Source organism: Netta rufina (assembly GCF_964035555.1).
Source record: "Netta rufina genome assembly, chromosome: 1".
Classification (NCBI taxonomy): domain Eukaryota; kingdom Metazoa; phylum Chordata; class Aves; order Anseriformes; family Anatidae; genus Netta; species Netta rufina.
In genome coordinates this window covers 147,409,395-147,422,204 of record NC_140123.1, presented here as the reverse complement: position 1 = coordinate 147,422,204, position 12,810 = coordinate 147,409,395, and the positions used below count along the sequence as shown (strand labels likewise).

At 39.0% G+C, this 12,810-nt stretch overlaps 1 protein-coding gene across 2 annotated transcripts in view; it reads left to right on the top strand.

The window, feature by feature from the left end:
• The window catches only part of KIAA1549, a 138,795-nt gene that overhangs the window by 89,194 nt on the left and 36,791 nt on the right, over window positions 1–12,810 (top strand). For both annotated transcript variants that reach the window (XM_084295904.1, XM_084295905.1), the window contains exons 9-10: window positions 4,863–5,040; window positions 6,353–6,537. In XM_084295904.1, the coding sequence (XP_084152030.1) occupies window positions 4,863–5,040; window positions 6,353–6,537 (363 nt within the window). The remainder of the gene's footprint in view (window positions 1–4,862; window positions 5,041–6,352; window positions 6,538–12,810) is intronic.

The window sequence follows — 12,810 nt, the reverse complement described above, 5'->3', positions numbered from 1 at the left end:
AGTGACTACTGTATTAGTAGGCCACAAGGAATTGAAAATAAGAACAGAAGCTGCCAGTAACACCGAAGTGTTGGTTACTTCTATTAGCAAGACGTGCGTATATCCACAAAAGACTAGACACGCATTTCACTTGTGTTGAGCCCCTGTAGATCTGAGTTTTTCCTGAGGTGAAAGATATTTGTAGTGTATAGAAATGTGACATTTCTAAGCTCTATGGAAAATCAAGATCGTGGGTCAAAAGGTAAAGCAATTATTTGCAAATGTTGCTGCAGGCATATAAGTTTCCTTTCATATACTAAGAAAATAGAATTGATACTTTGTGAGATTTAGATTTCATTTCTAAAGGTGTTAGGATCTAAGAATGTTAAAAATTACACTTTAAATCTAGACACTTTGAATAATAGCTTTTGTCTACACAGGGTGCTCAGATAGCATGTTTCCCCTCCTCTGTGCTATTAACAGGTGGCACTCCAGACTAAAAAATGTCTATAACCATCTCAAACAGAAACCTTTGAAACCTTATGGTTGACTGTTTTACATGAAATAGTTCCATTGACTTTTTATAACGTTCATATTATTGTTTTACAGAGCATGTCATATATATTTTTGACATGTATCTGCTGTTTCTACACATGCTTAATGCTGTTTGCTTTGTACCCACACAGTCTAAGCCACATGATACGTTTTGTGAATAGTTCATCATAATTTCTCATTAAATTCCTGTGGAAATAGTGGGTTTAATAGTAGTTTAAAAATATGCTAGAAGCTAATACAAAAATAATTCTCCTTCATTTCGGTGTGCTTGTTCTATTGAACCTAAAAGAAAGCAAAAAGGTGATCCTACTAAGTGACAAAAAGAATGATGTTCTAATTTAAAGAAAAGAGCAGGTTAGATGACACCACAGTCATAACGTGCATGAGAGAATAGTATCTGTGAGGGGAGGCAATGACTGAATTGAGTTTTTCATTAAAGCAGGGGTTCATTCCCTTGCTTTTCTGCTAACAGTATATATCTCTCCCAAGTGCATAATCTGGATGAAGGCCAAGTCTCCCTGTGAGACTTTAAGTACAGAGCTTATGGGAACTGCTGCCCGACCTCGTTTGAAACCAATCCATGGGGCCAGCAAAGCCTCCACAGAACGTGTCAGAGGAGCAGTCCTTAGGCCTGCAGTCCATGTCCTGGTCCCCTCAGCTCTCTCACCAGTCTCCTTGGCATAGTGTGACCAGGGTCTGAGGGTCCGCTGGCAGACTCAGGCCCATGTGGCAAACTGGGTGAGGGCCTGATGTGGTGGCAACAATCAATGTTTCCTGCCATTGCCGGTTTGTGCAAGGGCTTTCTCTGACCCAGGGCCACTTGCATGCGATGCTTGCTTCACATATTTTATGTTGCCTCATCTCCCAAACCCTTCAGGCCAGAGTACAGCTTGACTTAAGTGCCTCTATGCTAAAATACTGTGTTTTTTTTTAATAAAGTAGAAAGCAGAATCTTGTTTGATTATATTTTTTCCTAAGGGATAAGGGTATATGAAAAATGGAAAATCATCCTAGTGCATATATTTTGGAGTTACTGAGGGTGTGTTTGCTTATTCCTCAATAACACTTCTCCCTTCAAACTCCTGAATAAGCTCACCCAGGGACTCCTTCCCTGTGAATGGGTTTATGGCTGGGAGATCTCAGGCTGACTGATGCTATGCACATGCCTCGTGAGTTTGTCCAACACCTGGATTTCCCCTGCTTTCATTTATGAACAAGACCTGGTTGCCAAGGCAACTCTCTTCACTGACCTATGATAGTCTCTTGAAGACACTTTTTAAATTAAATTTACTGACACCTGAACACAATTAAGTCTTTCCTCTCTGGAGGTTAAACACGTATTTAGTATCAAGAAAATGAAATCATTTCTGTACACAGAAATTGAATGAATTAGTCTTTTCTTTTTTTCTTTTTTAATTTTCTGCCTTCTCAGTATTGAAATTCTTGCATCTCATCTCTCCTTATGTCTTTCCTCACTGCCAAAGTATAAATGTAAAATGCTTCCTTCCTTGCACATGGGCTGCATTTCTACATGCCTGGAAAATACCACTTCTGTCTCTGCTTTCATTCTTAGCACTCTCAAGGAGAGAGAGACCACTATTAAATATGGGACAAAAGCAATCTGAAGCTGCACAGAGAATACAATTTGGAGGAAAATGGCACAAAACTTATTATACAGAAACTGTAAAAAATGGGTGCAGTGACTGTGTATCTTGATTTTTAAAATTGATTTAAAAATATTTCAGACTTAGTGTGACTGTGTTGCAGCAAATTTAGGTCTGTTAAAAAAAAACAAAAACACACGCAGAGGGTTAGTGAATCAACAGGACAGATCTGAAATCTAAAGAGCTGATACTGTCGCAATTCCTGAGTTTGCATGCAAGTTGAGCTGTCTCGTAGCCACCTCAACAATAGCCTGTTCAGCCATCAGCTCTCTGAGAACAGAACTCTGTAGCCATCTCCACGTGGATTTGAAATTCAGTCTGCACCTTTCTGTACTATGAAGTGAGCACTCATAAAGAACTGCATAATCAGAACGAATTCTTTCAGAGAAAGCATATCTGAAAAAAGTGAGTTTTGTTCATTTGCACCAGCCTGCACTTCCCTCTGTTGAATTTCTTGTTCATTGCCATGTTCTCTATACTATGCCAAAATACCTCCAGATGCTTCTCCTTACCATCCTGTTGGATTCCTCTCACCCTTCCCTACTCCTCAATATGGAGAAGAGTATTAAAAGTGTTTTATTTTGGTTGTGGCAACTTGCACAACAGGATCTGTCTTCCTCCCCCTCTGTTCTTTCTAAAGGCAATTGTGGAGGAGTTCCTTTCTGAACTCATTCAGCCAGAGTTTCTGACTGTTACTCTATGTGTTTAACACACGTAAACTAAGTGTAGTACTTCTTGAATACCCCACAACACCATAAAATCTATGATAATTCAATTTAAGAATCTTCTAGATTTCTCTGATTCTGTAGGTTTGCAAGTGTCACAAACAAGCTTCCTAAAATTAAAATGAGAACCCATTGACTTTAATCACAAGCAGCCTTTCAATTCCCTTGCTCTCTGTGTGAGGTATGTGCTAGTTAGGAAGTGCTCATCCAAGCTGAAAGCAGATACTGCTTAATACTCCCTACTGTTCTGTGCATTAAGGCCAGGCTGTGGTGAAGGCAGCCCAGATGAAGTAGAGATATGAAGCTGTGGGCATTTGTTAACTCATGATGTATCTGGGTTCTGTGAAAACAGATTTGACTTTACAGCTGCTGAATATGTGCACTAAGAAACCATATTTATTGATACCCTTGTGTTACCTTCAATCAGGGGTTGGTAGAAGTGTGAATAGCATTCAGGATGAGAAAACGGTATTGGTTAATGGGTTAGCAGGTCTTGCTGTGTCTCATAAAATTGCTCATTTCTCTGCTCTATTTTTGTGTATTCTGTAACTTACGCCAAATGTGAGTAACGCTGAACATTGTTCTTTGATTTCCGTTGATTTGGCTTAAAAAAACGTGTATGACAGTTATGCTTTTTTGCTTTGGTTTTTGTTTTGTTTTTATTATACTTAATATTGCCATTCCTGGGAGATGCTTTTTTAAGACATGTTGAGCTGATGTCCCCCAAAGACAACAATATCATTCCGATTGAACTAAAACATTGCACTGCTTCGCTTCAATGTGATTATTTTGTTAGAAACAAGGAAAGAAAAACAACAAAAAAAAAGCTTTGCTTTTGTAAGTCTTAGACATGCAAACATTTATTAATTGGCTTTATTTTAAGCCTATAAGCAGTTGTTTGACATTCTAATTTATTAACTATGTACTTCACAGTGAAAGGAGAGTTCTGGAGGAAACTAAATATATTGCTCCATTGTGGCATTTCCTCCCAGATCTCTTCAAACTCTGTTTTGCATGGTGGAATACCTCCTGCTCTTTGTTTGGAGTATTTCTAGGTTGAAAACACCATTAAACTTAAATGGTAAATCAGAGGAGAATTATTATATATGAGTTTAATTTTATAGGAATTTAAAATTGTTATGTGAGTCTCATCTGCAATGTAGATGTTCAACAGTTAGATAGTATCTACAGGGCTTCTTCATAGCACACATTCTTTTGATTATTAACATCTTTAGAAGACTGCTTCCCACAGCATCAAATAAATTCCTTCCTGAAGAAAGGTGGATACCAGGGGGAGCTGTTTGGAGTTTGAAGGTAACTGTGCAGGTGCTTTCATTTAGGAAGAGCAAACAGTTCTTTTTGAAGCTAACAGAATATTTGCCTGTGTAAGTGCTTAACATTCAGAAAAAATGAACCAAAAAAAGTGTGTGTTGTGAATAAAAAGAAATGTGAAGTCAAAGTATTCAGAGAAGGAAAAGTGCAATTAAATGAATCTCTCCAGCAGCTCCTACAACTCAACAAGCTACAAAGGTAATAAGGCTTATAGGGCGGGATAGTATTGGCATATTTAGAATGAAAGCAGTTCTGTTCAGTACTGGATCTCTGTGTTGTCATGAAACAAATACAAATAAATAAATAAACAACCTTCAGGATTGCTATAAAAATGTATTATGTGAGGGATCACTTCCCTGGAAATTTCCATTCATAGAATATCCCAGATTGGGACATATACATGTATATTCCAGATATATCCCAGATGAGGACAGATAGAGATTCCATCTCGGCAAAGTTGTTCCAAATGTTTCTTTTTAGAGAGGTGTCCTTAAGGCCTATACCCTGTGAAGGGAAGGGGAAGACGGGGAAAGACTAAAAGGCCAAATGTACAGGAACCCCGAATAAATACAACTTAAAATGTAAAAGCATTCCAATTTCTTTTCAGATTGTGAATGTGTCACGGTTAGATGGTGTTGATAACCCTGTGGAGCTGATCTACTTTGTGGAGGATCAAGATGGAGCAAGATTCAGTGCTCTGAAGTGCTCTGACCTGATGAACAGGGTTGATATCCAGCGGGCTGCAATCATTCTCGGATACCGCATTGAAGGCGCCGTTGCACAGCGTAAGCCCTGTCAAATCTGTACTGATGCCAGCAGAGAGAAAAGGGAAGGGTGATATTAGCTTTGGAGATTATGGCACTGCACAGTGCCCACAATTGTGGTGGTTTGCTCTTGGGATATGTTTCTAAATTTTGTCCCTCAGTAAAACAGCTCTTTAAAGATCGATCAGTAGCTCATATATTTCTTAATTTCTGTCAATGGTTTGCAATATTGGTTGGACAAAGATGCAAAAAGTTGCAATAGTAAATTCCTTTTATAGAAATGTAAGTGTTGAACACACTTCATGGACTGTTTATAGCTTATTCTGCATACAGAAACTTAATATTTCTGGCACATCATTAAATGGTTGTTTCAACAGATGCAGATTTTTTTTCTTTCTTATTGGGAAGAAACTAAACAATTTTTTTTATGCAAGACAATGGTAATTTTATACAAGAAATCGTAATGACATAAATGAGCTGTTAGAAGTATAAAGTGTAAGAATTAAAATATGTTCCTTTACTGTTGAGATTCATCATCAGAATGGCTATTAATAAAAATGACACACAAAAATAGATTGAATAGAAATACTGGTTTTTGACTTGAAAGCATTGTTTTAAGAAAATGTGTCAATTTGACTAGAAATATATTACTCCTATGGGTTTTAGTCCCACATATAGCCGCTATGCAAAATAGAGGAGTTGGAAGTTCTGTCAGTTTTTCCAAATCACTTTTTCCATGCGTGACTTGTTTGTTTACACTTTTCAGTATGACTTCTTTTTTTTTTCCTCTTTGTAAAAGATCTCACACTGACAATGAAATAGAGAAAGGGGGAAAAAAGGTAACAAAAATGTGGGGCTATACACAACAGGTGGGGGGTTGTTACTGATTTCAAATTCACTGTGATTATTGGTGGAGAGGGTAACAATATCCATAACAAAAGAGAAGAGGTAGCTGATGATACTACCTGAAGCAGAATACAGACAATAAAATCAAAAATATTCTCACCTTAGTGGTGAGTCATTTTTCTGGACCCATTTCACTATGTCAGGTCAGTTTGGGATTACAAAGTAATGTGTTAGAAGAGTATTTTCATTAGTAATTTAAGCATGGGTCCTCAGAAGGTAGACCGGAACAGCTGATCTCCTTCCCCATGCTTCCTGAGCATGACATACGATAACTTCTAAGTGTATGACATTTCCTGTGATGTGCGGCTGGTTTCTGATAAATTCCTGAACTCGTATTTACAAGAATATAAAAATACATAACCTTGAAGTGTCCTCAGTTAAAAATATATAACCACATAAACCTGCTCTCTTCCTTTTAACTTCATAGCTGTAGAAAAGCTGAAGGAGTCCTCCTCAGAGTCACAGAATAGCAACCTATGGATTATTGTTGGAGTGGCAGTCCCAGTTGCTGTGGTGCTCCTGATCGTTATTATTTTATACTGGAAACTTTGTCGAACAGACAAGCTGGAGTTTCAGCCAGACACGATAAGCAACATTCAGCAGCGACAGAAGGTAAAAGGGGAAGCTGTGCTGGGAGGAGGTTGAGTATTCCGACCATAAATGAATGTGGCAGTCTAGGGAACGCCTAGTATCCTTAAATAGCATGTGGAAACATAGCTTCAGAGCCTTCTTGTTAAAAAGCAAAGAAAAAAGTTAAACAATAGTTAAAGTCAAGAATCCCATGGTGTTTTTATCTGTTCTCCTAGTTATATGATACTGTGTTAGATAGATACATTCTTCTGAAATAGGGGCAGTGTGGCTGAAAGGAATCCTTTATCACTTCATTCCAAGGCTTCAACTAGAACTGAGTAAGAAGAAATGTATGGAGTGTTGAAGCAGTGAGCTTGTTTTCTGCAGAGGGCTGAATTTTTATTTGGCGAGCTTCCGCTAAAGTAATTTGACAACCGAACCACACCATCCATTATACCTCACACTGGAACTAGCATTTGCTAGTTTCCATCTTTGGGATGGGCTTTTTGCCCATCTTTGCTGCTCCCCATTCTTCTGGATCTGCACTCTGTGCTGAGAGCCTGTTGCAGGACTAGAACTGCAGTTACTGGATCTGAATGAGACTTCACGGGTGGGCATGCTAGCTGATATGATGGAGGGCTGGGTTAGGATGGTGATAAATTCCGTAGTCTGTCTTTTTAGTGCTCAAGACTGTAAATGATCCATGATTTTAACAAAATGAAAAGGAGTGGAAAAATGACTTAAAGGGTTACGAATCCTACTTTTTAACAACTGAAGAGAACATATCTGTTAGAAATGCTTATTAGTGAGGATACTATCAGAGGCACTAATAAAGGCAAAGTAATCTGCCTGTGCTAATCTTGTGGTACTGTAGTCATGTTTCTGTAACTGTCACCTCATGTTCAGTCATACAGTTTTCTCTGTAGCAACTCTTGTCTGTACACCATGCTCCCTTTTGAGATAATTAATGATGTGAAAGATGAGAGAAGCAGAAAGCAGTTGCACTTCCAAAGCAGTCAGAACAAATCAATAGCAACTTCCACTTGTCTTGGCAGTGCAGAGTGAGTGTAAGAATCAAGGTCAGCAACAAGTTGTACCCTTTGATGAACTTCATCTTCTGCTACGGTTTCACCTGTGCTGTGGTAATACATAACAAAACCCTTGATTGAAGAAGCTCCCTGTAGTAGTTTAAGCTAATTTGAGAAGGGTCATACAAAAAAGGCAGGAGGGGATCATTATCCTTCTTACACTATTTCATGACATAAATTTTCAGTCCCTCTCTGCTGTCTCAAGCATTTTGTAAAAAAGCGATTGTGTTGGCTGTGAGGCCAGAAACATCTTTTCATCCCATTGTTTTGGAAAGTTGCTCAATTGTTTGCCTCTGCTGCTTCCACAATATTCTTCATTTTAATCATTCATGAGTCAGAAGCCTTGAATTTGTTTATATGCAAGTCCTAGTTCACCTAGGGAGCCACTTTCCCTTCTCTAGGGAAGTCACTTCAAGAAAACTAGAAAGATCCAGTAAGGACATCTAGTCCAGTCCTTCATGTGCCAGTGGATGGCTCATGTTTAAATACTAAATGAGGTAAAGCAATAAAAAGCATCTTAAATTTTTATCAGCTAGTGCATTAAAAATCTGGCAGAATCTACTTCAAAAAGTAAAAAATAAATAAAAATTCCTCCTTTGCTCGGGACCCAGAATGAAAGAATTAATCTGTGTTCCATGATAGCAGGCTGTCGTTGGGCTCTCTTCATGTCTTCAAACAGTGGGTTGGAATTCCAGGGCAGAATAGGGCTTATTAAGCAAGCACTGAAGGACCCCTGGACAGTCATGACAGCATACAAATGATGACGTGCATTTGGTCTGGTTCGGGTCTTTTAAATTGTTTGTGGTTTTCATTCTTTTTATTACAGTAAATGCAAAGTAATGATGAAGAGAGTCAAATCATGTGGTCTGGGATTTAAGATTTTAGATAAACACAATTTAAAAATAAATTGCACCCCACCTGCACCCCCTCATTACCCTCACAATTATTTGAACTTGCCTTTGGCACCAGAGGAAAGTGAAGGTCTTCACTACCTCTGTAAATAGGAGGATATTTTGGTTAGAGATCTGTTTGGTTGTTGTTTTTTTTTTTTTTTGTTTTTGTTTTTTTTTTCTTGAAATCAAATATTTTATTGAAAAAGCCACAAAGAATATGCATTTATAGTGATATTTTTCCTCATTTCCATTAAGCTTAAGGAAAAAAAAAAGGAAATACAGAAATGGAATGTGTAAATCTTAAAGTATTTCACTAACAGGCATGACATGCATACTGGAAATAGAAGACAATTTTGTCAACATGTAATAAGTCTACAATGTGTTTTGCACTTGAAAATGTGTTGTGTATTTTTTTTTAACATTAATACTACTGGTTTAGAAAAGAAGAAACAGGGGCACTCTTTTCCTGTTCAGATGAAATAGAGGTTGCAGGCTTGGTCCTTGAAACATCAACAGTGAGAAGTTAGGTAAAAGTATAGTAATGTTCATTTTTCTGCAAATGACATCAGTAAGTCTTAAAGTTTACAGGAGCTTTTTGCTCTCAGTTTGGGGTGTCTTTTAGAAATTTGAATTTTTCTCTTAAGATGGTTTAAAGACACTGTATTATAGATTCTGTAGCCCAGTGTGTCATTGATCTTTTCTTTCTTTCTTCCTTTTATTTAATCACTTAATTCTGGTTTTAAACACCTGCTTTCATCCTGAAATATTTTGATTTGCACACAGGCCATGTAATCATTTGAATTTTAATCTTCTATTTGTTAAGGCTTACTTTCACGGAATTATCTTTTTTTTTTTTTTTTTTTCCCTTGGTTAGGTAGGATATTTGTGTTCCTACGACCACCATTACAAGCAAGTGATAAATTGCATACCCTCATAATCTATCTTCCAATGAAGCAGACAAGTACAATTATCTGTTGTTAAGACCCTAAATGCCTTTTGGGCTTGCCCCTGAGAGTATGGCTACCTGGGTACAGCACCGTGGGGGAAGGATCACAAGATATCTTGGCTGTGCAGGCACTCCATCATGCCAGCACTGCCAACCTGCTTTGGTCTCTATCCAGAGCTTGGTGTTTCTGCAGCATACATGCTTCTTGGGAGTATTTGGGCCACAGCCCCCCACTTGTGACTGTAGATAATAGCGTGTTCTATGTCACCAGGCATAGCTGTGTTGAAAAACATTTAAGTCCTATGGTGACAAACACATAGAATTACCCAAGGCTGCATCTGTAGTTGTGTCATAGCAGCCTTGAAGCTGAGCTTGAGTTGGTTTTGCAGCTTGCCCCCGCCCTCAAGGCCGGGTCACTCAAAGATACCACAAGGCAACGACTTGGGCATGGCAGGCTGTATTCAGCAAAGGCCTGTTCTGCAGAGTAGATGTACCACGCCACACTACCAGTTTCTGTTATTTCTATCTGGTCTTCTAGTTTCATCACTGAATCCCAGTCCTGCAGATAGGATGTCATAAGGGTCCTTACAAGGTTATCTCTGCAAAGGACAGGGAGACAGCCTGAGCTCAAACAAGGTTGTAGTGTTTTGCTGACACTGAGAATGCAAGGTGCAATAACTATAAGAGATGTTTTCCTTCCAGATGGTCTCAGAAGCTTGCAATTTAGGTGAGTTGAAACATAGATAGAAAGGAAAACTTTTGTGGAAACTGAAGCTAGCAAAATAAGGTTCAAAAATATTGTAATAAACGATGGACGTTGAAGAGACTCTAGTAGATTTTCTAGTCCATCTGTCTGCCTCAAAGCAGGATCGACAATACCTGATAAATACTAGGTGGCATTTTTTGTCTAGAGACTAAATGGGAAAAGGTGCTTAAATCAGAGTTTTCTGGGACCCTTTTTAAACTAGAAGTTACGGAAGCAGGTCAGAGCAGTGAATTTCTATGCAAGATTCATTGGTCTGTGCAAGGGTAATTCTTTTCAAGAGATGGAGCTGAGATATTTAAAGGGCACATCAAGTATTCATGACTTGTTCGGTAAGCTGTAGCATCCTACAAGAAATTCACCTTGATGAGATCTGGGTTGTTGCACTGGATAAAGATGTCTTTGCTTTTTGGAATAAAAAGCTGCATAAGTAGCATTCTTAAGTTACAGGATTTTCTCTTGCCTTTCCCTATATCCACCGTAATATCATTACAGCATGAACCTTTTTATTGCAAAGAAGCTGTGCTGTGTCTTTGTGGGAAATTGAATTTTTGCAGTGGTTTGTTTTGATTCTTTGTGAGAAAATGGAGAAATGTCTTTAATGTCCAAACTATCATTCTGCTCAATACTGGACTACAGCCATTTTTGTGCAAAAATACTGTCAACGCTTTTCCTCTTCTCTGAAGAAAAAAAACCACAACACACATTCTATATATTTGTAATGCAATCAGAGCTGGCAATAATATTTATTTCCCTGTGGACATCTACAATTAAAATGGGATCTAGCTCTCTAGGGATCTAACTTTCCCTGCTGTGTATGAGCTTTCAGAGAAAAAAGTCAAATCCCTTGCTAGGACTTTCCAGAAGTAGTTTCAGTTCTTGACAGTTATTCAGGGAAAGTCTCCTAGCCCTATTGACAGGGATCTTAACCCTATGGACAAGCTTACTGATCTTTAGAAGGTCCTGGATGTTCTCCTTCTAGTGAAAGGTATCTGTGCCCATGGCAGAGGGGATGGAACTGGATGGTCTTTAAGATCCCATCCAGCACAAACTGGTCTGTGACTCTGTGAAATGATGGACATGTTGAACTCATTGCCTGTGCAGTGTTGACTTTCACCAAGTGGCTTGCTCAGTTCCTAGTTTTTCTAAAACCCTGGAAGGAAAAAAGGCTGCTCCTCCAGCCGGGAGTTGCTCCTCTCTGGGGCTCTGTGTGCTCTGGGGCTCTGGTTCTTAAAGGTTGCACACACCTCTCCAGCTCAGTGTCCCTGTATGTTGACATGTGGGAGAAGTGGGGTGCATTGGCCTCAGCGAAGCCTAGGACGAAGTATATGGTACCCCACCTTCTCCGTGAGCAGTAGCACAGACAGTGTGAGAGCTGAAGCGCTGCCAATTTACATCGTGTGCCAGCAAACCTCAGCTGATGTGTGATCACCTGGAGACTGTTCCCAGCTCCTGCGTGTCTGCTGTAACCCGCAGGGCTTGTGGCAGTCACTCAGAGCACCCCATGTCGCTCATAGTTCCAGGTAATGAGTCGTGCATCCTGCAGCACATCAGACAGGCTGGTATGGATTTTTATTTTTCCCCCAAGCAGGAACATCTGATACCCAAAGCTCATGTGTCAGGTGTATCTTTACACCTCTGAACAGAGGGTTTTGCTTATTATTGTCTATTCAGTAAACTACCTCTTGGATGTTTCTGGGATCAAAGAGGCCAGCCCTGCTGGAGGCTAAATACTAGGCTTCTGCTCCTGATACAAAGAATTCTTGTGATGTTTTGACATCCTGTAATGCTTTTGTTCATCTGTATAATGTAGAGGCAATAGCTCTGCATTTCAGAATAATTCCAGTCAAAAGAGATTCATGTAAAGAAAGGCAGCTGACACCAATCTTATAAAAACTACTCGAAAACTGACATGAGTTTCTGCAAGAGATTTATGTCTGTGCCAACTGTTTGCATAACAAATACCTTTCATTTCTAATAGCAACCTTAACTATCAAAAATGTTGTCTTTCTGAAACTGGCATACAGGTTTTGCTGTGTTCAACTCGATAGCTGGATTCTAACAAGGAACACAGTATTCAACATCTTAATTACTTCTCAACAATGCAGTTCTCTGATGTCAGTCCTTTTGCAAGAGCTCTTTTGTGGAAACTCATCTTCTGCACTGAGGATTAGCTATTGCAGAGTTGCAGATATAAAATACCATGCTTGGATATACTGCTTATACCAGCAGATTTAAAACAACAACAACAAAACCTAAAATGTCTCTATCTGCATTTTTTTTTTATAAACATTTGAGCAGCCATACAAAGGTTTGATTGAAAGGCCCTTCTGCCAAAAGCCAAGAGTCTATAGAAGGGGATAAGGACAGGGAAGGGACATATGATAATTTTCTTTGAGGAACTTTTCAGCTTCCAATTATGAGACTCAGGGACTTTTCACCCTAGAATTGATGATACTTAGCAGTCCTCAGTGGATTTGTCCTCTGTGAGCTTTTCCAGTCCTTCTAAACAAATCTGAGCTGCTGACAGGTGCTTATCCAGCACGTTATGTGAAAGAATCATGTTGTCATCTTTTGTGTTGCTTTTCTCCTGCTACCTCCATGTTTTCTGTGATGCTCCTGGTC